Source organism: Hypanus sabinus, chromosome 6 (assembly GCF_030144855.1).
Source record: "Hypanus sabinus isolate sHypSab1 chromosome 6, sHypSab1.hap1, whole genome shotgun sequence".
Taxonomy (NCBI): domain Eukaryota; kingdom Metazoa; phylum Chordata; class Chondrichthyes; order Myliobatiformes; family Dasyatidae; genus Hypanus; species Hypanus sabinus.
The window spans coordinates 332,830-357,454 of record NC_082711.1 but is presented as its reverse complement, the minus strand read 5'-3'; the positions used below and the strand labels follow the sequence as shown (position 1 = coordinate 357,454).

The following is a 24,625-nucleotide window of genomic DNA, read 5'->3' as shown; positions in this document are numbered from 1 at the left end:
CACCTGGTCATTTCTTAACCGCAATCAGACCTTTCGGTTTCCTAAGAACCTCCTATTTATGGCGACTTTGACAAAGTTCCACATGGAAGGTTAGTTAAGAAGGTTCAGTGGTTAGGTATTAATGCTGGAGTAATAAAATGGATTCAACAGTGGCTAGATGGGAGATGCCAGAGAGTAGTGGTGGATAATTGTTTATCGGGATGGAGGCTGGTGACTAGCGGGGTGCCTCAGGGATCTGTTTTGGGCCCAATGTTGTTTGTAATATACATAAATGATCTGGATGATGGGGTGGTAAATTGGATTAGTAAGTATGCCGATGATACTAAGGTAGGAGGTGTTGTGGATAATGAGGTGGATTTTCAAAGCTTGCAGGGAGATTTATGCCGGTTAGAAGAATGGGCTGAACATTGGCAGATGGAGTTTAATGCTGAGAAATGTGAGGTTCTACATTTTGGCAGGAATAATCCAAATAGAACATACAGAGTAAATGGTAGAGCATTGAGGAATGCAGAGGAACAGAGAGATCTAGGAATAACTGTGCATAGTTCCCTGAAAGTGAAGTCTCATGTAGATAGGGTGGTGAAGAGGGCTTTTGGAACACTGGCCTTTATAAATCAAAGCATTGAGTACAGAAGTTGGGATGTAATGCTAAAGTTGTACAAGGCATTGGTAAGGCTAAATTTGGAATATTGTGTGCAGTTCTGGTCACCGAATTATAGGAAAGATATCAATAAATTAGAGAGAGTGCAGAGATGATTTACTAGGATGTTACCTGGGTTTCAGCAATTAAGTTACAGAGAAAGGTTGAACAAGTTAGGTCTCTATTCATTGGAGCGTAGAAGGTTGAGGGGGGATTTGATCGAGGTATTTAAAATTTTGAGAGGGATAGATAGAGTTGACGTGAACAGGCTGTTTCCATTGAGAGTAGGGGAGATTCAAACTAGAGGACATGATTTGAGAGTTAGGGGGCAGAAGTTTAAGGGAAACACGAGGGGGTATTTCTTTACTCAAAGAGTGATAGCTGTGTGGAATGAGCTTCCTGTAGAAGTAGTAGAGGCCAGTTCAGTTGTGTCATTTAAGGTAAAATTGGATAGGTATATGGACAGGAAAGGAGTGGAGGGTTATGGGCTGAGTGCGGGTAGGTGGGACTAGGTGAGATTAAGGGTTCGGCACATACTAGGAGGGCCAAGATGGCCTGTTTCCGTGCTGTGATTGTTATATGGTTATATGGACTTCACACACTTCATGCCCTGGGTGACACATGGAACTTCCACTTTACTGCTAGTGTCTTCTGAAGAGAAGACTGATGCAAAATACTTATTCAGTTGTCTGCTATTTCATTGTCCAACATTAGTACCTCTCCAATATCATTTTCCAGCAGTCCAATATCCACTTTTGCCCCTCTTTTACACGTCATGTATCTGAAGAAACTTTTGGTATCCTCTTTAATATTATTGGCTAACTGACTTTCGTATTCCATCTTTACCTTCTTTAATGACTGTTTTTGATGTCTTCTATTGGGTTTTAAAAGCTTCCCCATCCCCTAACTTCCCACAAATTTTTGCTGTATTATATGCCCTCTCTTTGTTGGCTTTGACTTCTCTTGTTAGCCACAGTTGTGTCGTCTTTCCTTCTTCCCTTTTGATTGTATATATTTTGTGCCTTCAGAATTGCTTCCAGAAATTCCAGCCATTGCTGCTCTGCCGTCATCCCTGCCCGTGTTCTTTTCCAGTCAATTCTGGCCAACTCCTCTTTCATGCCTCTGTAATTCCCTTTACTCCACTGTAATATTGATGCATCTGACTTTAGCTTCTCCTTCTCAAATTGCAGGGTGAATTCAATCATATTATGAACACTTTTTCCTCAAGGTTCCTTGACTCCTAATGAAGGGTTTCGGCCCGAAACGTCATAACTACCTCCTCCCATAGATGCTGTCTGGCCTGCTGAGTTCTGCCAGCCAGCATTATGTGTTTTTATTCTTTTACTTTAAGCTTTCTAATCAATTCTGGTTCATTGTACAACACCTATTCCAGAATAGCTGATACCTTAGTAGGCTCAGCCACAACCTACTCTTAAAAAGCCATCTTGTAGGTACTCTAAAAATGCCCCCTCCTGTAATCTAGCACCAACCTGATTTTCCCTTTTGACATGCATTTTCTATCTTCTGTTTTAATTTGTAGGCCATATCCTTATCACTGTTTGGGAGTCTGTATACAACTCCCACCAGGGACTTTTTATCATAGAACCATAGAACATTACAGCACAGATACAAGGCCTTTGGCCCTTCTTGGCTGTGAGGAACCATTTTTCTGCCTAGTCCCACTGACCTGCACCTGGACCATATCCCTCCATACCTCTCTCATCCATGTACCTGTCCAAGTTTTACTTAATTGCTAAAAGTGAGCCCGCATTTGCCACTTCATTTGGCAGCTCATTCCACACTCCCACCACTCTCTGTGTGAAGAAGCCCCCCCACCAATGCTCCCTTTAAACTTTTCCCCTGCTCCTTTAACCCATGTCCTCTGGTTTTTTTCTCCCCTAGCCTCAGTGGAAAAAGCCTGTTTGCATTCACTCTGTCTATACCCATCATAATTTTATATACCTCTTTTAAATCTCCCCTCATTCTTCTACGCTCCAGGGAGCATAGTCCCTTAGCAATAAATCAACATTTGATGTCTCAGGGGCAGGAATGGCTGCTGAGTGTGCCAGGCTTTAAATGTTTTAAAAAGCACAGGGAGGGATGCAGAAGAGGTGGGTGAGTGGCATTGCTGATCGGGATAGTACCATAGCTGCAGAAGAGGAGGAAGTCGTGGAGGGATTGTCTACTGAGTCATTGTGGGTGAAAGTCAGAAACTGGAAAGGGGGCAATAACTCTACTGAGTGGTTTTTATATGTCCCCCCCCACCCCCCATAGTAACAGAGCATTGAGGAGCAGATAGGGAGGCAGGTTCTGGAATGCTGCAATAATAATAGTGCTGTGATGGATATTTTAACTTTTCTACTATTGACTAGCATCTCCTGAGATCAAGGGGTGTAGAAGGGGTGGTTTGTTAGGTGTGTTCTGGATGGTTTCTTGACGTAATATGTAGATGAGGCAATTAGAGGAGAGGCTGTACTTGATCTGGTATTGGGAAATGAACCTGGTCAGGTGTCAGAGCTCTCTGTGGGAGAGCATTTTGGAGGTAGTGATCACAACTCCTATCTCCATTACAATAGCTCCATTACAATAGGAGCAGACAGTTTGGGGGGGAAAAAGTAATTGGGTTAGGGGCAAATTGTTTAAAGCATTGGTAAGGCCAAATTTGGAATATTGTGTACAGTTATAGGAAAGATATCAATAAATTAGAGAGAGTGCAGAGAAGATTTACTAGGATGTTACCTGGGTTTCAACACTTAAGTTACAGAGAAAGGTTGAACAAGTTAGGTCTCTATTCATTGGAGTGTAGAGTAGAAGGTTGAGGGGGGATTTGATCGAGGTATTTAAAATTTTGAGAGGGATAGATAGAGTTGGTGTGAATAGGCTGTTTACATTGAGAGTAGGGGAGATTCAAACGAGAGGACATGATTTGAGAGTTAGGGGGCAAAAGTTTAAGGGAAACACGAGGGGGGTATTTCTTTACTCAGAGAGTGATAGCTGTGTGGAATGAGCTTCCTGTAGATGTAGTAGAGGCCAGTTCAGTTGTGTCATTTAAGGTAAAATTGGATAGGTATATGGACAGGAAAGGAGTGGAGGGTTATGGGCTGAGTGCGTGTAGCTGGGACTAGGTGAGATTAAGAGTTCGGCACGGACTAGGAGGGCCTATTTCCATGCTGTGATTGTTATATGGTTATATGGAAATATAATGCTATTAAGCAGGAACTTGGAACATAAATTGGGATCTGATGTTCTCAGGGAAATGTATGGCAGAAATGTGGCAAATGTTCAGGAAACATTTGCGTGGAGTTCTGCATAGGTCCCCCATGAGAGACTCATCCAGAAAGTCATGAGGCATGGGATCAGTGGAATCTTGGCTGTTTGGATAAAAAATTGGCTTACAGGAAGTAAGCAGAGGGTAGTAGTGGAAGGAAAGTATTCTGCCTGGAGATCGGTGACTAGTGGAGTGCCCCAGGGATCTGTCCTGGGACCCCTGCTATTTGTGATTTTTATAAATGACCTAGATGAAGAGGCGGAGGATAGGTGGGTAAGTTTGCAGATGACATGAAGATCGGAGGAGTTGTGGATGGAGCTGTAGGTTGTCGAAAGTAACAAGGGGATATAGACAGGATGCAGAGTTGGACAGAAAAGTGGCAGATGGGGTTTAGTCCGGATAAGTGTGAGGTTATGCATTTTGGAAGGACAAACCAGAAGGCTGAGTACAGGGTTAATGGTCGGTTACTTAAGAGTGGGGATGAACAGAGGGACCTTGGGCTTCAAATCCATACATCCCTCAAGGTCGCTGCACAGGTTGATAGGGTAGTTAAGAAGGCCTATGGGATGCTGGGCTTCATTAATAGGGGGATTGAGTTCAAGAGTAGAGAGGTCATGTTGCAACTCTACAAATCTCTGGTGAGACCACACTTAGAGTATTGTGTTCAGTTCTGGTCACCTCATTATAGGAAGGATGTGGAAGCCATGGAGAGGGTGCAGAGGAGATTTACCAGGATGTTGCCTGGATTGAAAAACAAGTCTTATGAGGCAAGGTTAGCAGAGCTGGGACTTTTCTCTTTGGAGTGTAGAAGGATGAGCGGTGACGATAGAGGTCTACAAGTTTATGAGAGGCATAGATAGGGTGGATAGCCAGTACCTGTTTCCCAGGGCATGAATAGCAAACACCAGAGGGCATATGTACAAAGTTAAGGGATGGAAGTTTAGGGGAGACGTCAGGGGTAAGTTTTTTATACAGAGGGTTGTGAGTGCCTAAAATGACTTGCCAGGGATGGTGGTGGAGGCTAAAACATTAGTGGTATTTAAGAGCCTCTTGGACAGGCACATGGATGAAAGAAAAAGAGGGTTATGGGGTAGTGTGGTGTTCTAGTGTATGTTCCATTGAGACGGGGAAAGGATGGCACGGTAAAGGTACCATGGTCTACAAAGGATGTAGAAAATCTAATTAAGAAGAAGAGAAAAGCTTACGAAAGGTTCAAGAAACTAGGTACTGTTAGAGCTCTAGAAAATTACAAGGGTGCCTGGAATGAGCTCAACAATGAAATTAGGAGAGCCATAAGTGGCCATGAGAAGGCCTTGGGGAGCAGGATTAAGGAAAACCTCAAGACATTCTACAAGTATGTGAAGAGCAAGAGGATGAGTAATGTAAAAATAGGACCAATCAGCTGCAATAGTGGAAATTTGTACATGGAGTCGGAGGAAGTAGCAGATGTACAATCAATACTTTGCTTCAGTATTCACCAGTGAAAAGGACGTTGGCAATTGTGGGGCTGACTTACAGCAATCCGAAATTCTTAAGTGTAGAGATATTAAGAAAGAGGATGTGCTGGAGCTTTTGAAATGTATTAAGTTAGATCAAACGCTGGTACCGGACGAGGTATACCCCAGACTACTTTGGGAAGCAAGGGAGGAAATAGTTGAGGCTCTGGCAATGATCTTTGCATCATCAGTAGGGATGGGAGAAGTATCAGAGGATTGGAAGGTTGCAAATGTTCTTCACTTGTTCAAGGAAGGGAGTAGAGATAACCCAGGAAATTATAGATCATTGAGTCTTACTTCGGTGGTTGGCAAGTTGTTGGAGAAGATCCTGAGAGGCAGGATTTATTGAGCATATGGTGAGGCATAATCTGATAAGGGATAGACAGCATGACTTTGTCAAGAGCAGGTCATACCTTATGAGCCTGATTGAATACTCTGAGGATGTAACAAAACATATTGATGAAGGTAGAGCAATGGATGCAGTGTATATAGATTTCAGTAAGGCATTTGATAAGGTTCCCTATCCAAGGTTCGTTCAGACAGTAATGAGGCATGGAATCCAAGGAGACCTTGCTTTGTGGATTCAGAATTGGCTTGTCCACAGAAGACAAAAGGTGGTTGTGATGGTTCATATTCTGCATGGAGGATGGTGATAAGTGGTATTCCTCAGGGATCTTTTCTGTGACCCCCTCCTCTGTGTGATATTTATAAATTACCTGGATGTGGAATTAGAAGGGTGGGTTAGTATGTTGGCTGGTGACACAATTGGAGAGGGTGAAGACGTGACCGCTAAGCTGATTCAGTGTGCTACGTGCATGATGTGGGAGGTCAGGGACACTGATTGTGCCCCCAGCTGCTACAGCTGTGGAAAGTGTGTCCAGATTCAGCTGCTGAAGGAGCATGTTGCAAAACTGAAGAAAAAACTGGATGACCTCAGGTTTATCTGTGAAAACAAGAGTTTCCTGGACAGGACCTACAGTGAGGTTGTTACACTGAGGATACCGGAAGAGAGAAAGGGGGTGACGTTGAGGAAGGAAAGGATGTTTGAAGTACAGGAGACCCCAGGGGATGTACCTCTCGTAAACAGGTTCACCCTCTTGGAAGCTGTCAGGACAGAAGATACTGCCAGTCTGAGAGGCGGACAGGTCTGCAAGCCGAAAATTGGTGCAGAAGCAGAGCCGAGGAGTCAGAGATCAGGAAGAGCTGTGGTAGTAGGGACTCCATAGTAAGAGGAACCGAAAGGGGTTTCTGCAGCAACAGGCGAGATTTAAGGATGGTATGTTGCCTCCCTGGTGCCAGGATCCAGGACATTACGGACCGATTGCAGGGAATCCTCAAGGGTGAAGGTGAACAGTTGGAAGTAGTAGTGCATATCGGCACAAATGACATCGGGAAGAAGAGGAAGGACATTCTGCAACGGGACTTCAGAGGACTCGGAAGAAGGCTGAAAAGCAGGACTTCCAGGGTAGTTATCTCTGGTTTGCTTCCAGTTCCTTGTGCTGGAGAGGGCAGGAACAGGGAGATAATGGATCTGAATGTGTGGCTGAGGAACCGGTGCAGGAAGCAAGGATTTACATTCTTGGACCACTGGTATCTGTTTTGGGGTAGGGATGAATTGTACAAAAGGGACGGGTTGCACCTTAATAGGCGGGGGACCAGCATTCTGGCAGACAGGTTTGCCACTGCAACACAGATGTGTTTAAACTAAGTAGTGGGGGGGGAGGGGATGAACTGGAAATATAAGGATGGAGTTAAAGGGAAAGTGAAAATAAGAAAAGTTAAAAAGCACAACAGAATCAACGGAGTAGAAAGCTCAAGAAGAGATCATACAGTATGGCCAAGTGAAATAGGAATTGATATGAAAGGTGAGGGGAGTAACGAATTAAAAGTATTATATATGAATGCACGAAGTATAAGGAATAAAGTAGATGAGCTTGAGGCTCAGTTGGAAATTGGCAAGTACGATGTTGTGGGAATAACTGAGACATGGCTTCAAGCGGACAGGGCCTGGGAAGTGGATATTCAAGGATATACATCTTATCGAAAGGACAAACTGACTGGCAGAGGGGCTCTGTTGGTGAGGAATGATATTCAGTCCCTTGCAAGGGGGGACATAGAATCAGGGGATGTGGAGTCAGTATGGATAGAACTGAGAAATTCTAAGGGTAGAAAGACCCTAATGGGAGTTATCTACAGGCCCCCAGACAGCAGTCTGGATGTAGGGTGTAAGTTGAATGAAGAGTTAAAATTGGCATGTCGCAAAGGTAGTGATACAGTTGTCATGGGGGGACTTCAACATGCAGGTAGTCTGGGAGAATCAGAATGGTACTGGACCCCAAGAAAGGGAGTTTGTGGAGTGCCTCCAAGATGGATTCTTAGAACAGCTTGTACTGGAGCCTACCAGGGAGAAGGCAATTCTAGATTTAGTGTTGAGCAATGAACCGGATTTGATCAGAGAGATCGAGGTAAAGAAACCATTAGGAAGTAGTGACCATAATATGATATGTTTTAACCTACAATTTGAGAAAGAAAAGGGAAAATCAGATGTGTCAGTATTACAGTTGAACAAAGGGAACTATGGAGCTATGAGGGAGGAGCTGGCCAAAGTTCAATGGAACAATACCCTAGCAGGGAAGACAGTGGAACAACTATGGCAGGTATTTCTGGGAATAATGCAGAAGGTGCAGGATCGGTTCATTCCAAAGAGGAAGAAAGATCTTAAGGGGAGTAAGGGGCGGCCGTGGCTGACGAGGGAAGTAAAGGGCAGTGTAAAAATAAAAGAGAAGTATAACATAGCAAAGATGAGCGGGAAACCGGAGGACTGGGAAGCTTTTAAAGAGCAACAGAAGATAACAAAAAAGGCAATACGCCAAGAAAAAATGAGGTACGAAGGTAAACTAGCCAGGAATATAAAGGAGGAACCAAAATTGGGCCATTGAAGACAGAAACAGGTGAATTTATTATGGGGAACAAGGAAATGGCAGACGAGTTGAACAGGTACTTTGGATCTGTCTTCACTGGGGAAGACACAAACAATCTCCCAGATGTAATAGTGGCCAAAGGAACTAGGGTAAAGGATGAACTGAAGGAAATTTATATTAGGCATGAAACGGTGTTGGATAGACTGTTGAGTCTGAAGGCTGATAAGTCCCCCGGGACCTGTTGGTCTGCATCCCAGGGTACTTAAAGAGGTGGCTCTAGAAATTGTGGATGAATTGGTAATCATTTTCCAATGTTATATAGATTCAGGAACAGTTCCTGCTGATTGGAGGGTGGCTAATGTCCCACTTTTCAAGAAAGGGGGGAGAGAGAAAACAGGGAATTATAGACCGGTTAGCCTGACGTCAGTAGTGGGAAAGATGCTGGAGTCAATTATAAAAGAGGAATTTACGACACATTTGGATAGCAGTAGAAATATCAGTCTGAGTCAGCATGGATTTATGAAGGGAAAATCATACTTGACTAATCTTCTGCAGTTTTTTCGGGATGTAACTATGAAAATGGACAAGGGAGAGCCAGTGGATGTAGTGTACCTAGACTTCCAGAAAGCTTTTGATAAAGTCCCACATATGAGATTAGTGGGCAAAATTAGGGCACATGGTATTGGGGGCAGAGTATTGAAAATTAGATATGGATTGAAAATTGGCTGGCTGACAGGAAACAAAGAGTAGCGATTAACGGGTCCCTTTTGGAATGGCAGGATGTGACCAGTGGGGTACCACAAGGTTCGGTGCTGGGACCGCAGCTGTTTACAATATACATTAATGATTAGACACGCTGGAGGCAGGAAGCATGTTCCCGCTGTTGGGTGAGTACAGAACTGGAGGCCACAGTTTAAGAATAAGAGTTAGGCCATTTAGAATAGAGATGTGGAAAAACTTTTTCACCCAGAGAATGGTGGATATGTGAAATGCTCTGCCCCAGAAGGCAGTGGAGGCCAAGTCTCTGGATGCATTCAAGAGAGAGTTAGATCGAGCTCTTATAGATAGCAGGGTCAAGGGATATGGGGAGAGGGCAGGAACGGGATACTGATTGTGTATGACCAGCCATGATCGCAGTGAATGGCGGTGCTGGCTAGAAGGGACTACTCCTGCACCTACTGTCTATTGCCTATTGACACAAAAGCTGGGGGTGTTATGGATAGTGTGGAGGGTTGTCAGAGGTTACAGTGCAATATCGATGGGATGTAGAACTGGGCTGAGAAATGGCAGATGGAGTTCAACTCAGATAAGTGAGAAGTGGTTCATTTTGGTAGGACAAATTTGAAGACGAAATATAATATTAATGGTAAGACTCTTGGCAGTGTGGTGGATCAATAAGGATTTGGAGTCCATGTTGATGGGACACTCAAAGCTGCTGTGCAGGTTGACAGTGTTGTTCATAAGGCATATGGTGTGACAGCCTTCAACTGTGGGATTGAGTTCAAAAGCTGTGTAGTAATGTTAAACTTATATAAGATCTTTTGGACATCACTTGGAGTTCTGTGTTCAGTTCTGGTCACCTCACTATAGGAAGGACTTGAATACTATAGAGAGAGTGCAGAGGAGATTTACAAAGATGTAAGTCCTTGGATTGGAGAGCATGCAGTATGAGAATAGGTTGAGTGAACTTGGCTTTTCCTCCTTGGAGCGATGGAGGATAAAGGGTGAGCTGATCAAGGTGTTTAAGATGATGAGAGGCATTGACCGTGTGGATAGCCAGAGGCTTTTTCCCAGGGCTGAAATGGCTAACACAAGGGGTCATAGTTTTAAGGTACTTGGAAGTAGGAACAGGAGGAATACCAAGCATAAGTTTTTCACCCAGAACATGGTGGATGTGTAGAGTGCACTGTTAATGACAGTGGTAGAGATGGATACAGTAGGGTCTTTTAAGAGACTCTTAGATAGGTACGTGGCACTTAGAAAAATAAAGGGCTATGATGTAAGGAAATTCTAGCCAGTTTCTAGAGTAGGTTACATGGTTGACATAACATTGTGGGCCAATTGACTTGAAATGTGCTGTAGATTTCTATGTTCTAACATCTTCTGACCTATGTCACCTCTTTCTAATGATTTGATTTCACTTTTACCAAGAGAGCAGCACCACCCTCTCTGCTTTCCTGCCTGATCTTTCAATACAATGTGTATCCTTGGACATTAAGCTCCTAGCTGTAATCTTCTTTCAGCCATGGTTCAGTGATGCCTACAACATCATGCTTGTCAATCTGAAACTGCGCTACAAGTTTATCTACCTTATGCCGTATAGTGCGCATTCAGTCCTGTATTCATCTTTTATAATTTTATCTGCCTTTTTGCAACTTATCCTGTTGACTGCAATTTTGCCCTATCTCTCCTCTGTTTGTAAACCAGCTACCTCATCTTCAGCACTGTTATCCGCCTTTGCTATAATACTTCTTGCATTGAAATTTAGGCAGTATGGGGCACTAGTCGCACCATGCTCAATCTTTTGATTCATAGCTTTGTCTGAGTTACCAATATCTGCCTGCACAACCCTCTCCCCTAAATATTATGGCACTCTGGTTCCTGCCCCCCTACAACTCTAGTTTAGACTCCCCTGTGCAGCATTAACAACCTTTCCTGTTAGGATGTTAGTCCCACTCCAGTTCAGGTACGACCATCCCTTCTGTATAAGTCCCACCTTCACTGGAAGCGAGGACAATGATCAAAATATCTTATGCCCATCCTGCCTCCTACACCATTCCTTAGCTACGTATTAAACTGTATAATCTTCCTAGTTCTAGCTTCACTAGCATGTGGCACTGTTAGCAATCCTGAGATCACTACCATGATAGTCCCTGCCCTTTAACTTAGCACCAAACTCCTTGTACTCCCTATGCACATCTATATGGACCACAACTTTTTCCTGTTCACCCTCCCACTTAAGAATGCTGAGGACTCGATCCGAGATTTTCCCAGACCCTCATCCAGGAATCTCATTCTCCTCCAGAGAACCTCCTGGCCATTCCCCTAACAAATCCCTTCTCACCACAGTATGCCTCTTCTCTAATCCCTTCCCTTCCAAATCACAGAGGTAGACTCATTTTAATGTCAGAGACCCAAGCACTGTGACTTTCTTCTATTAGATCATCCACCCCCCCCCCCCCCCCCACAGTATCCAAAGTGATATGCCCGTTGTTGCGGGGGATGGCCAAAGGGGTACTGTACACTGGCTCCTTAACCATTTTCCCCTTCCTGACTGTACCCAATTTCCTACGTCCTGCACCTTGGGTGTAACTACCTCTCTATAAGTCCTGTATCACCCCTTCAGCCTCCCTAATGATCGGGAGTTCATCCAGTTTAAGCTCCATCTCCTTAGCGTGGTTTTTTAGAAACTGCAGCTGGATGCACTTCTCGCAGTTGTAGCTATCAGAGACACTGGAGGTCTCCCTGCCTTCCACAACTTGCAAGACAAATATTTTACCATCCTGCCTGGCATCTCTTCTGAAGCCAATGAGCAGTTATAAAGAAGAGAAGGGAAAAAAACACTTTTCTTTGCTTTCTCTGAGTGAAGTCTCTCTTTGCTGAAACCTCAAAGACCTAAAGCCTTACGACCACTCTGACTTTGTCCACTCAGACAATGGGCACTATGCTTGCCCCTGCCTTCATTTAATTTACTCTTACTAATCAATCCCAGATGCTGAATGATTGCTGGTCAAAGCTCTATTACACTACCACGAACTGCTCCTGCTTTTTATCCTTGGCTGGTGGACCTGATTGAAGTACCTTCCTCTCCTAACCTCTGATGTCCAGATTGGCCACTGGTCAAAGCTGAGACAAAGCTAAGTCAGATCTTTTCTGATACCAGCAAAATTGGTCTTTCTTCAATTTTGGTGCTTCAGGTCGGTGTCTAAGGTCAATGCCTCAAGTTAATCCTTAGGGTCACTGAGTCAGGACGGTGTCTGAGGTCAGTGAGTCAGGACGGTTGTCTCAGGTCAATGAGTCAGGACAGTGTCAGAGGTCAGTGTCTGAGGTCGGTGAGTCGGGTCTGAGTCTCAGTTCGATGAGTCAGGACGGTGTCTGAGGTCATTGAGTTGGGTCAGTGAGGTCGGTGAGTCAGGATGGTGTCTGAGGTCAGTAAGTCAGGACGGTGTCTGAGGTCGGTGAGTCAGGACAGTGTCTGAGGTCGGTGAGTCAGGACGTTGTCTGAGGTCGGTGAGTCAGGACGGTGTCTCAGGTCGGTGAGTCAGGACGGTGTCTCAGGTCGGTGAGTCAGGACGGTGTCTCAGGTCGGTGAGTCAGGACGGTGTCTGAGGTCGATGAGTCAGGACAGTGTCTGAGGTCGGTGAGTTGGGATGGTGTCTCAGGTTTGTATCTCATTGGTGCCTCGGGTTGGTGTCTCAGGTCAGTGCCTCAGAGCAGTGCGTCTGGTCAGTGCCTCAGGTTGGTGACATTAACCTGAGGAACCAACCATGCGCGCTGACCTGAGGCGTGGTCGCTGATTTGGGTCGGTGTCTGAGGTCAGTGAGTCGGGTCGGTGTCTGAGGTCGGTGAGTCAGGACGGTGTCTGAGGTCTGTATCTCATTGATGCCGGGGCTGTGTCTCAGGACGGTGTCTGAGGTCTGTATCTCATTGGTGCCGGAGCTGTGTCTCAGGATGGTGTCTGAGGTCGGTGTTTTGGGACAGTGTCTCAGGACTGATGGAAGGCCCCAACTAGATAATTTTACCATCCCTCTGCCGCCATAGATGCTGTCAGACCATGTGTAATTTATTTTCTCATATTTAGTGATACAGCACAGAGTAGGCCCTTCCAGCCTTTCGAACAACACTGCTCCAACGAGCCCTGACATCTTCATTTAACCCTAACCTAATGACAGGACAATTGACATGACCATTTGACATAACCTATTCGCTACATCTTTGGATTGTGCATTCCACAGGGAGGAAGTAGAGGCTCTCCTTACAAAGGACGTCGGAATTGAACTCCAATTCTGGAACACTCCAAGCTGTAATAAGCGTTCTGCTAACTGCACTGATGTTCCAATGCACCAGTCAGACTTTATTCAGCTGATGCTTTTTCTGATTGGAAAATGGAGGGGGCTCTGTGGGAGAGAAGGTTAGATTAACCCAACAATCAGCACAACACGGTGAGCATACAGGCCTGTAATATGCTGTAGTGTTCTCTGTTTATCCAAACTGCTGCCTTGTATTACTTCCTGATCCTTTCCTTTGAGCTCCATATACCCCTTCAATTGGGCTGCCAACTGATGAATGCATTCTCAACTCCTGCACCCATTAAAACATAGAACAGTACAGCATAGGAACAGGCCATTCAGCCCACAATGAACAGGCCACCCATTAACTGTTTCGCCTACCTAAATGTCACTGACAGGTTGGAGCGATTCCAGCGGATCATCTTGAAGATTGAGCAGGACTCAAATGTCTGTGAGGAACAGTTAAAACACGCAGACAGTCTCCTCAAAGCGGTAAGTGTAAAGAGAGTGAGTAGATCAGGAAGAAGAAGGGGTGAGGGGTGGGATAAGACCTTATGACATAGGAGCAGAATTATGCTATTTGGCCCATCGAGTCTGCTCTGCCATTTCATCATGGCTGATCCAATTTTCCTCTCAGCCCCAATCTCCTGCCTTCTCTCCATATCTCTTGCATGCCCTGGCCAACAAAGAATCTGTCAACCTCTGCCTTAAATATATAAAAAAGCTTGGCCACAGATGCTCGTGACAAAGAATTCCACAGATTCACCACTCTCTGGCTGAAGAAAATCCCCCTCCTCTCCATTCTGAAAAGATGCCTTTCTTTCTGCCTCGGAAGACGGTGGAGGCCAATTCTCTGGATGCTTTCAAGAAGGAGCTAGATAGATATCTGATGGATAGGGGAATCAAGGGATATGGGGACAAGGCAGGGACTGGGTATTGATAGTGAATGATTAGCCATGATCTCAGAATAGCGGTGCAGACTCGAGGGGCCGAATGGTCTACTTCTGCACCTATTGTCTATTGTCTATTCTGAGGCTGTGATCACTGGTCTTAGACTCTCCCATCATAGGAAGCATCCTCTCCACATTCACTCTATCAAGGCCTTTCACCATTCAATAGATTTCAATTGGGTCACCCCTTATTCTTTTGAATTCCAGTGAATATAAGCCTAGTGCCATCAAACAATTTTCATATGACAAGCTGTTTTATCTTGTAATCTTTTTCGTCTACCTTCTTTGAACTCTCTCCAGTTTCAGCACATCCTTTCCAAGATAAGGGACCCTAAACTGCTCAGAGTACATGGAGTGAGACCTCATCAGTGCTTCATAAAGTCACAACATTACAGCCTTGCCTTTATATTCGAGTCCTCTTGAAATGGATGCTAAGATTGCTTTTGCTTTCCTCACCACAGACTCAACCTGCAAATTAACCTTTGGGGAATCCTACAAAAGGACTCCCACATCTCTTTGCTCCTCAGATTTTTGTATTTTCTCTCCATTCAGAAAATAGTACACCCTTTCATTTCTTCTACCATAAGTGAATGACCATACACTTCTCGACATTATGTTCTATCAACCACTTCTGTGCCCATTCTCCTAATCTGTCTGGGTCCTTCTGTTCTCTATTTCCTGAAAACTACCTGCTCCTCCATGTAGCTTCACATTGTCTACAAACTTTGCAGGTTGAGTCAGTGGCGGGGAAGGCAAATGCAATGTTAGTATTCATTTCAAGAGGCCTAAAATATAAAAGCAAGGTTGTAATGTTGAAATGTTATAAAACACTGGTGAGGCCTCACTTAGAGTACTGTGAGCAGGTTTGGGTCCCTCCAAAAGGATGTGCTAAAACTGGCAAGGGTTCAAAGGTGGTTCATGAAAATGATTCCAGAATTGAATGGCTTGTCATAGGAAGAACATCTGATGGCTCTGAACATAGAACATAGATAGTACAGCACAGTACAGGCCCTTCGGCCCACAATGTTGTGCCGACCCTCAAACCCTGCTTCCCATATAACCCCCCACCTTAAATTCCTCCATATACCTGTCTAGTAGTCTCTTAAACTTCACTAGTGTATCTGACTCCACCACTGACTCAGGCAGTGCATTCCATGCACCAACCACTCTCTGAGTGAAAAACCTTCCTCTAATATCCCCCTTGAACTTCCCTCCCCTTACCTTAAAGCCGTGTCCTCTTGTACTGAACAGTGCTGCCCTGGGGAAGAGGCACTGGATGTCCACTCTATCTATGCCTCTTAATATCTTGTACACCTCTATCATGTCTCCTCTCATCCTCATTCTCTCCAAAGAGTAAAGCCCTAGCTCCCTTAATCTCTGATCATAATCCATACTCTCTAAACCAGGCAGCATCCTGGTAAATCTCCTCTGTACCCTTTCCAATGCTTCCACATCCTTCCTATATCTACATCCTCTGGGTCTGTATTCACCAGAATTCAGAAGAATGAGGGGTGACCTTATTGAAACCTATCGTTTGGTGAAAGGCCTTGATATTTTGAATGTGGAGAGCATGTTTCCTATGGTGGGAGAGTCTAAGACCAGAGGACACAGCCTCAAAACAGAGCGGCATACTTTTAGAATGGAGATAAGGTGGATATTCTTTAGCCAGAGGGTGGGTGAATCTGTGGAATTCTTCGCCACCGGGAGTTGAGGAGGCCAAGTCTTTATATATATTTAAGGTAGTAGTTGATAGACTCCTGGTAGGTCAGGACATGAAGGGATACAGTGAGTAAGCAAGAGACTGGGACTGAGAAAAATTGAATCAGTCATGATGAAATGGTGAAGCAAACACTCCATCAGTGCTATCTTCAACCCCCATTCCCACAGTGTGTCACTCCATCAGTACTGTCTCCCCACAGTGTATCACTCCCATCAGTACCAGACCAGCACAGTATGTCACTCCATCAGTACTATCTTCACTCCCCACAGTGTGTCACTCCATCTGTACTAGACCATCACAGTGTGATACTCCCCACAGTGTGTCAGTCCATCACTACTGGTCCTGGATCACATAGTGTGTCACTTCAATGTACTACCCCCCTACCCCCCCAACAGTGTTGTCAATCCATCAGTACCAGATCACCATAGTGTGTCACACCATAGAAACACAGACACATAGAAAACCTACAGCACAATACAGGCCCTTCGGCTCACGACGTTGTGCCGAACACATCCCTACCTTAGAAATTACTAGGCTTACCTATAGCCCTCTACTTTACTAAGCTCCATGTACCTATCTAAAAGCCTCTTAAAAGACCCTGTCATATCCACCTCCACCACCGTTGCTGGCAGCCCATTCCACCCACTCACCACTCTCTGAGTAAAAAACTTACCCCCGACATCTCCTCTGTACCTACTCCCCCGCACTGTAAACCTGTGTCCTCTTCTGGCAACCATTTCAGCCCTGGGAAAAAGCCTCTGACTATCCACACAATCAATGCCTCTCATCATCTTATAACCTCTATCAGGTCACCTCTCATCCTCCTTTGCTCCAAAGAGAAAAGGCTGAGTTCACTCAAATGTTTTCATAAGGAATGCTCCCCATTCCTGGCAACATCCTTGTAAATCTTCTCTGCACCCTTTCTATGGCTTCCACATCCTTCCTGTAGTGAGATGATCTGAGCACAGTACTCCATGGGATCTATATAGCTGCAACATTACCTCTTGGCTCCTAAATTTAATTCCACGATTGATGAAGGCCAATACACCATACGCTTTTTTAACCACAGAGTCAACCAGTGCAGCTGCTTTGAGTGTCCTATGAACTTGGATCCCAAGATCCCTCTGATCCTCTACACTGCCAAGAGTCTTACCATTAATACTATATTCTGCCATCATATTTGACCTACCAAAATGACCCACTTCACACTTATCTGGGTTGAACTCCATCTACCACCTCTCAGCCCAGTTTTGCATCCTATCGATGTCCTGCTATAACCTCTGACAACCCTCCACACCATCCACAACACCTCCAACCTTTGTGTCATCAACAAACTTACTAACCCATCCCTCCACTTCCTCATATAGGTCATTTATAAAAATCACGAAGAGTAAGGGTCCAAGAACAGACCCCTGAGGCACTCCACTGGTGACCGACCTCCCTGCAGAATATGACCCATCTACAACCACTCTGTGGGCAAGCCAGTTCTGGATCCACAAAGTAATGCCCCCTTGGATCCCATGCCTCCTTACTTTCTCAATAAGCTTTGCATGGGGTACCTTATTAAATGCCTTGCTGAAATCCATATACACTACATCTACTGCTCTTTCTTCATCAATGTGTTTAGTCACATCCACAAAAACTTCAATCAGGCTCGTAAGGCATGAACTGCCCTTTACAAAGCCATGCTGACTACTTCTAATCATACTATACCTCTCCAAATGTTCATAAATCCTGCCTCTCAGGATCTTCTCCATCAACTTACCAACCACTGAGGTAAGACTCACTGGTCTATAATTTCCTGGCCTATCTCTATTCCCTTTCTTGAATAAATGAACAACATCCGCAACCCTCCAGTCTTCGGGAACCTCTCCCATCCCCATTGATGATGCAGAGATCATCACCAGAGGCTCAGCAATCTCCTCCCTCACCTCCCACAGTAGCCTGGGGTACATTTCGTCCAGTCTTGGTGACTCTCCAAAAGCTCAAGCACATTCTCTTTCTTAATATCTACATGCTCAAGCTTTTCAGTTTGCTGCAAGTCATCACTACAATCACTAAGATCTTTTTCCATCATGAATACTGAAACAAAGTATTCATTAAGTACCTCTGCTATTTCCTCCGGTTCCATACACACTTTCACATTTGATAGGCCCTATTCTTTCACGTCTTATGCTCTTGCTCTTCACAATGTAGAATACCCTGGGGTTTTCCTTAATTCTGCCCACCAAGGCCTTCTCATGGCCCCTTCTGGCTCTCCTAATTTCCTTATTAATCTCCTTCCTAGTAGCATTATAATCTTCTAGATCTCTAACATTACCTAGCTTTCTGAACCTTCTGTAAGTTTTCCTTTTCTTCTTGACTAGATTTATTACAGCCTTTGTACACCACGGTTCCTGTACCCTATCATAACTTCCCTGTCTCATTGGAATGTACCTACACAGAGCTCTACACAAATATCCCCTGAATATTTGCCACATTTCTTCCGTACTTTTCCCTGAGAACATCTGTTTCCAATTTAAGCCTCCAATTTCCTGCCTGATAGCCTCATAATGCCCCTTACTCAAATTAAACACTTTTCTAACTTTTCTGTTCCTAATTCTCTCCAATGCTAATGTAAAGGAAATAGAATTATGATCAACATCTCCAAAATGCTCTCCCACTGAGAGAACTGACACCTGACCAGGTTCTTTTCCCAATACCAAATCAAGTACAGCCTCTCCTCTTGTAGGCTTATCTACATACTGTGTCAAGAAACCTTCCTGAACACACCTAACAAACTGCACTCCATCTAAACCCCTCACTCTAGGGAGATGCCAATCGATATTTGGGGAATTAAGATCTCCCATCACGACAACTCTGTTATTATTACACCTTTTCAGGATCTGTTTCCCTATCTGCTCCTTGATATCCCTGTTACTATTAGGCAGCCTTTTACAAAACTCCCAGTAAAGTTATTGACCCCTTCCTGTTCCTAACCTCCACCCACAGAGACTCCATAGACAATCCCTCCATGGTGTTCACCTTTTCTGCATCCATGGCACTATCTCTGATCAACAGTGCTTCACCCCCACCTCTTTTGCCTCCCTCCCTGTCCTTCCTGAAACATCTAAAACCCGGCACTTGAAGTAACCAAACCCGTTCCTGAGCCGTCCAAGTCTCTGTACTGGCCACCACATCATAGCTCCAAGTACTGATCCATGCTGTAAGCCAGGGGTGGGCAAACTTTTTGACTTGAGGGCCACAAAGGGTTCTAAAATTTGACAGGGGGGCCGGACCAGGAGCAGATGGACGAGTGTTTTGGTAATACACCTCATAAGAGAAAATAAAATATCATGGGATATGTAGAAAACATGTGCTTTAATTTCAATTGAAAATGAACAAATGCATTACAACAAAATTTCTGTCTTTGAAGTCCCATGGTATTTAGCTATTTATTGAAATGTCTTTTAAAACACTGAAAATTAAATGAATAAAATACAGCTTTTTTTAATAGTAACAGTTATTATTTTAAAGCACTGAAAATTCTGTTATCCTTCAAGATATTATCATCATCACTCTCCTCCTGACTGTCTTTATTTCAAAAACGGTAGGAGATGCAGGTCTACTTGTCCTGCTCCTTCTTATTCAATTGTCCCCTGTGCCAAAACTCAACAAGGACCCGCACAATGACAGAACAGTGAGAGCACGCCAATATGCGGAGCTCTGTGCTCGCAAATCCCCGCAGGCTATCTCCCTTAGCCGGAACGCTGGCTAATTGTGAGCCGGTTCGGATGTGCCAGGAAATGGGTCGCCACAAGGTCACAAAGTAAAGCGCAAATGTGGAGTAATACACTGCACCTCAACAAAGGTCAATGTATATAGAGTGCGTCATCTATTGGGAAAACGCCAGAATTGCGGGGAGAAAACGTTAACAAGGTTTATTAATATAATTTCATCAAGTTCTGCGGGCCGGATTAAAAAGCTTAATGGGCTGCATATGGCCTGCGGGCCGTAGTTTGCCCATGCCTGCTCTAAGCTCATCCACTTTGTTCATAGCACTCCTTGCATTACGTCTCTTCTCTATCACCTGCGTATCCTCCCTCTTGCACTGTCTACGAGCTTTCTCTATTTGTCAGCAAACCTTCTGTTCCCCAGTCTTTTCAGTTCGGTTCCCACCCCCCAACAATTCTAGTTAAACTCTCCCCAGTAGCCTTAGCAAACCTACCATCTAGGATATTGGTTCCCCTGGGATTCAGGTGCAACCCGTCCTCTTTGTACAGGTCACACCTGCCCCAAAAGAGGTCCCAATGATCCAGAAATCTGAATTCCGGCCCCCTGCTCCAATCTCCCAGCCACACATTTATCCTCCACCTCATCCTATTCCTATACTCACTGTTGTTTGGCACAGCCCGTAATCCCGAGATTACTACCTTTGTGGTCCTGTTTCTCAACTTCCTTCTTAACTCCCTGTAGCCTTCTTTCAGGGCCTCCTGACTGTGACCCGCTTGTCTGTCTCCCGTGGTCCCAATGTGACCACCTGCCTATAACTCCTCTCTTATCACCTCCTCACTCTCCCTGACCAGACAAAAGGTCATCAAGCTGCATCTCCAGTTCCCTAACTCAGTCCCTCAGGAGCTGTAGCTCGATACACCTGATGCAGATATGGCCATCCGGGAGGCTGGGAGACTCCAGGACCCCCACATCTGACACTGAGCAAAGAAAACTGGCCTCACACACATACTTCCTACCCTGCTTCATCCCGTTTCCACTTAAGCCCATTGAGCCAAAGCCCTATCACTCTGCTGCCTCTCACTCTGCTGCCCACTCCAACACTGCCCGCTGGATATGGTGGTCTTCTTTCTAAACCTTTTGCGCTCTACTGGCTGACATCATGTGCCTGCGCAATCTCGCCTCTCTTTAACCCGAGTAGTTAAAAAAACTCCCTCGCTCCGAAAAATCAGCCGTTCACTCGCAGCCTTCTTGCTCCGAATGCTCAGTACTGTTCCCCCACCCTCTCACAACAGTGGCTTTGCCCACCAGTACTAGACCTTCAAGCCATTGGTACTGGCCACCCCTCCTTTGATAGTGTGTCACTTCACCAGTACCAGACCACCACAGTATGTCACCCCATCAGCACTGGACCAGTACAGTGTGCCACTCCATCAGTTCTGTTTCCCCACAGTGTGTCACTCTGTCAGTACCAGCCCATCACAGTCTGTCACTCCATCAGTACTGGACCATCACAGTGTGTCATTGCATCAGTGGTGTCCCGCCATAGTATGTCACTCCATCAGTATCGGGCCATCACTGTGTCACTCCATCAGTAATGGACTGCCACAGTGTGTCATTCCATCAGTACAGACCACCACAGTGGGAGAATCCCTCAGTAGGGCAGCTTTGGGATGAGGAGTGATGTGGGGAAAGTGTGAGGAATGATGTGTACTGTTACCTTGGACAGGATATCCGCCTGGCGAATGCCGGGAAGGCTCCCATCAACACAGCGGTGCTAGAACATGACCTGGACAAAGTGGACGGACTGATCCGTAGCCTCTTTAACGATGTCCAGTCCCTGAAGGATGGCCGGCACCCGCAGGCGGAAGCCATGTATCGCAGGTGGGTGCTGCAAAGAGGGGAATAATAGGGGCAACAAGGAGAATGTTAGGGATAACAAGGGAGAGGGCAATGGAAGCAAGACGGGGAGCTGCAACAGAGGGTGGGGACGGGGTCAATGAGAAGCATTCAGTGAGGGGATCAGCAAGGTGTTTTTACTGAGAGGGTGTCAGGGAAGAGATCAACAGAGGGCTTCAGTGATGACGTAACTGAGGGACTGAAGGGGTCTGGGGGCCATGCTTTGTGTATCCACAATTTGCTTATCCACAGAAGGCAATGGGTGGTTGTAGATTGTTTGTATTAAACATAGAATAATAGAAAATAGGTGCAGGAGTAGGCCATTTGGCCCTTCAAGCCTGCACTGCCATTCAGTATGATCATGGCTGATCATCCAGCTCAGAACCCTGCACCTGCTTTCTCTCCATACCCCTGATCCCTTTAGCCACAAGGGTCATATCTAACTTCCTCTTAAATATAGCCAATGAACTGGCCTCATCTGTTTCCTGTGGCAGAGAATTCCACAGATTCACCGCTCTCTGTGTGAAGAAGTTTTTCCTCATCTCGGTCCTAAGAGGCTTCCCCTTTATCCTTAAACTGTGACCCCTCGTTCTGGACTTCCCCAACATTGGAATCAATCTTCCTGCATCTAGCCTGTCCAATTTCTTTAGAATTTTATACGTTTCAATAAGATCCCTGCTCAATCTTCTAAATTCCAGTGAGTATAAGCCTAGTCTATCCAGTCTTTCTTCATATGAAAGTCCTGCCATCCTAGGAATCAATCTGGTGAACCTTCTCTGTACTCCCTCTATGGCAAGAATGTCTTTCCTCAGATTAGGGGACCAAAACTGCACACAATACTCTAGGTGCGGTCTCACCAAGGCCTTGTACAACTGCAGTAGAACCTCCCTGCTCCTGTACTCAAATCCTTTTGCTATGAATGCCAACATACCATTGTCTTTTTCACCGCCTGCAGTACCTGCATGCCCACGTTCAACGACTGGTGTACAATGACACCCAGGTCTTGTTGCACCTCCCCTTTTCCTAATCGGCCACCGTTCAGATAATAATCTGTCTTCCTTTTCTTGCAACCAAAGTGGATAACCTCACACTTATCCCCATTAAGTTGCATCTGCCATGAATTTGCCCACTCACCTAACCTATCCAAGTCACCCTGCATCCTCTTAGCATCCTCCTCACAGCTAACACCACTGCCCAGCTTCGTGTCATCCGCAAACTTGGAGTTGCTGCATTTAATTCCCTCGTCTAAATCATTAATATATATTGTAAACATCTGGGGTCCCAGCACTGAGCCTTGCGGTACCCCACTAGTCACTGTCTGCCATTCTGAAAAGGTCCCCTTTACTCCCACTCTTTGCTTCCTGTCTGCCAACCAATTCTCTATCCATATCAACACCATACCCTCAATACTGTGTGCTTTAAGTTTGCACACTAATCTCCTGTGTGGGACCTTGTCAAAAGCCTTTTGAAAATCTAAATATACCACATCCACTGGTTCTCCCCTATCCATTCTACTAGTTACATCTTCAAAAAATTCTATAAGGTTCGTCAGATATGATTTTCCTTTCACAAATCCATGCTGACTTTGTCCAATGATTTTACCTCTTTCCAAATGTGCTGTTATCACATCTTTGATAACTGACTCTAGCATTTTCCCCACCACTGATGTCAGACTAACCGGTCTATAATCCCCCAGTTTCTCTCTCCCTGCTTTTTTAAAAAGTGGGGTTACATTAACCACCCTCCAATCCTCAGGAACTAATCCAGAATCTAAGGAGTTTTGAAAATTATCACTAATGCATCCACTATTTCTTGGGCTAGTTCCTTAAGCACTCTGGGATGCAGACCATCTGGCCCTAGGGTCTTATCTGCCTTTAATCCCTTCAATTTACCTAACACCACTTCCCTACTAACATGTATTTCCCTCAGTTCCTCCATCTCACTAGATCCTCAGTCCCCTACTATTTCCGGAAGATTATTGATGTCCTCCTTAGTGAAGGCAGAACCAAAGTAGTTATTCAATTGGTCTGCCACGTCCTTGTTGCCCCTGATCAATTCACCTGTTTCTGACTGTAAGGGACCTACATTTGTCTTAACCAATCTTTTACTTTTCACATATCTATAAACGCTTTTACTGTCAGTTTTTATGTTCCCTGCCAGCTTTCTCTCATAATCTTTTTTTCCATTCCTAATTAAGCCCTTTGTCCTCCTCTGCTGGTCTCTGAATTTCTCCCAGTCCTCAGGTGTGCTGCTTTTTCTGGCTAATTTGTATGTTTCTTCCTTGGAATTGATACTGTCCCTAATTTCCCTTGTCAACCACGGGTGCACTACCTTCCCTGGTTTATTCTTTTGCCAAACTGGGATGAACACTTGTTGTAGTTCATCCATGCGATCTTTAAATGCTTGCCATTGCATATCCACCGCCAACCCTTTAAGTATCACTTGCCAGTCTATCTTAGCTAATTCACGCCTCGTGCCTTCAAAGTTACCCTTCTTTAAGTTCAGAACTTTTGTTTCTGAATTAACTATGTCAGTCTCCATCTTAATGAAGAATTCCACCATATTATGGTCACTCTTACCCAAGGGGCCTCGCACGCCAAGATTGCTAACTAACCCTTCCTCATTGCTCAATACCCAATCTAGAATGGCCTACTCTCTAGTTGGTTCCTCAACATGTTGGTTCAGAAAACCATCCCGCATACATTCCAAGAAATCCTCTTCCTCAGCACCCTTACCAATTTGGTTCACCCAATCTATATGTAGATTGAAGTCACCCATTATAACTACTGTTCCTTTATTGCACGCATTTCTAACTTCCTGTTTAATGCCATCCCCAACCTCACTACTACTGTTAGGTGGCCTGTAAACAACTCCCACCAGCGTTTTCTGCCCCTTAGTGTCATGTAGCTCTACCCATATTGATTCCACATCCTCCAGGCTAATGTCCTACCTTTTTATTGCATTAATCTCCTCTCTAACCAGCAATGCTACCCCATCTACTTTTCTTTCTT

The 24,625-nt window shown here is 44.9% G+C and overlaps 1 protein-coding gene across 6 annotated transcripts in view; it reads left to right on the top strand.

Moving 5' to 3' along the window:
- Positions 1-24,625, top strand: part of LOC132395227 (plectin-like) — a 430,787-nt gene that overhangs the window by 260,000 nt on the left and 146,162 nt on the right. For all 6 annotated transcript variants that reach the window (XM_059971513.1, XM_059971516.1, XM_059971518.1 and 3 more), the window contains 2 exons: positions 13,733-13,826; positions 21,445-21,599. In XM_059971513.1, coding sequence (XP_059827496.1) covers positions 13,733-13,826; positions 21,445-21,599 — 249 coding nt within the window. The remainder of the gene's footprint in view (positions 1-13,732; positions 13,827-21,444; positions 21,600-24,625) is intronic.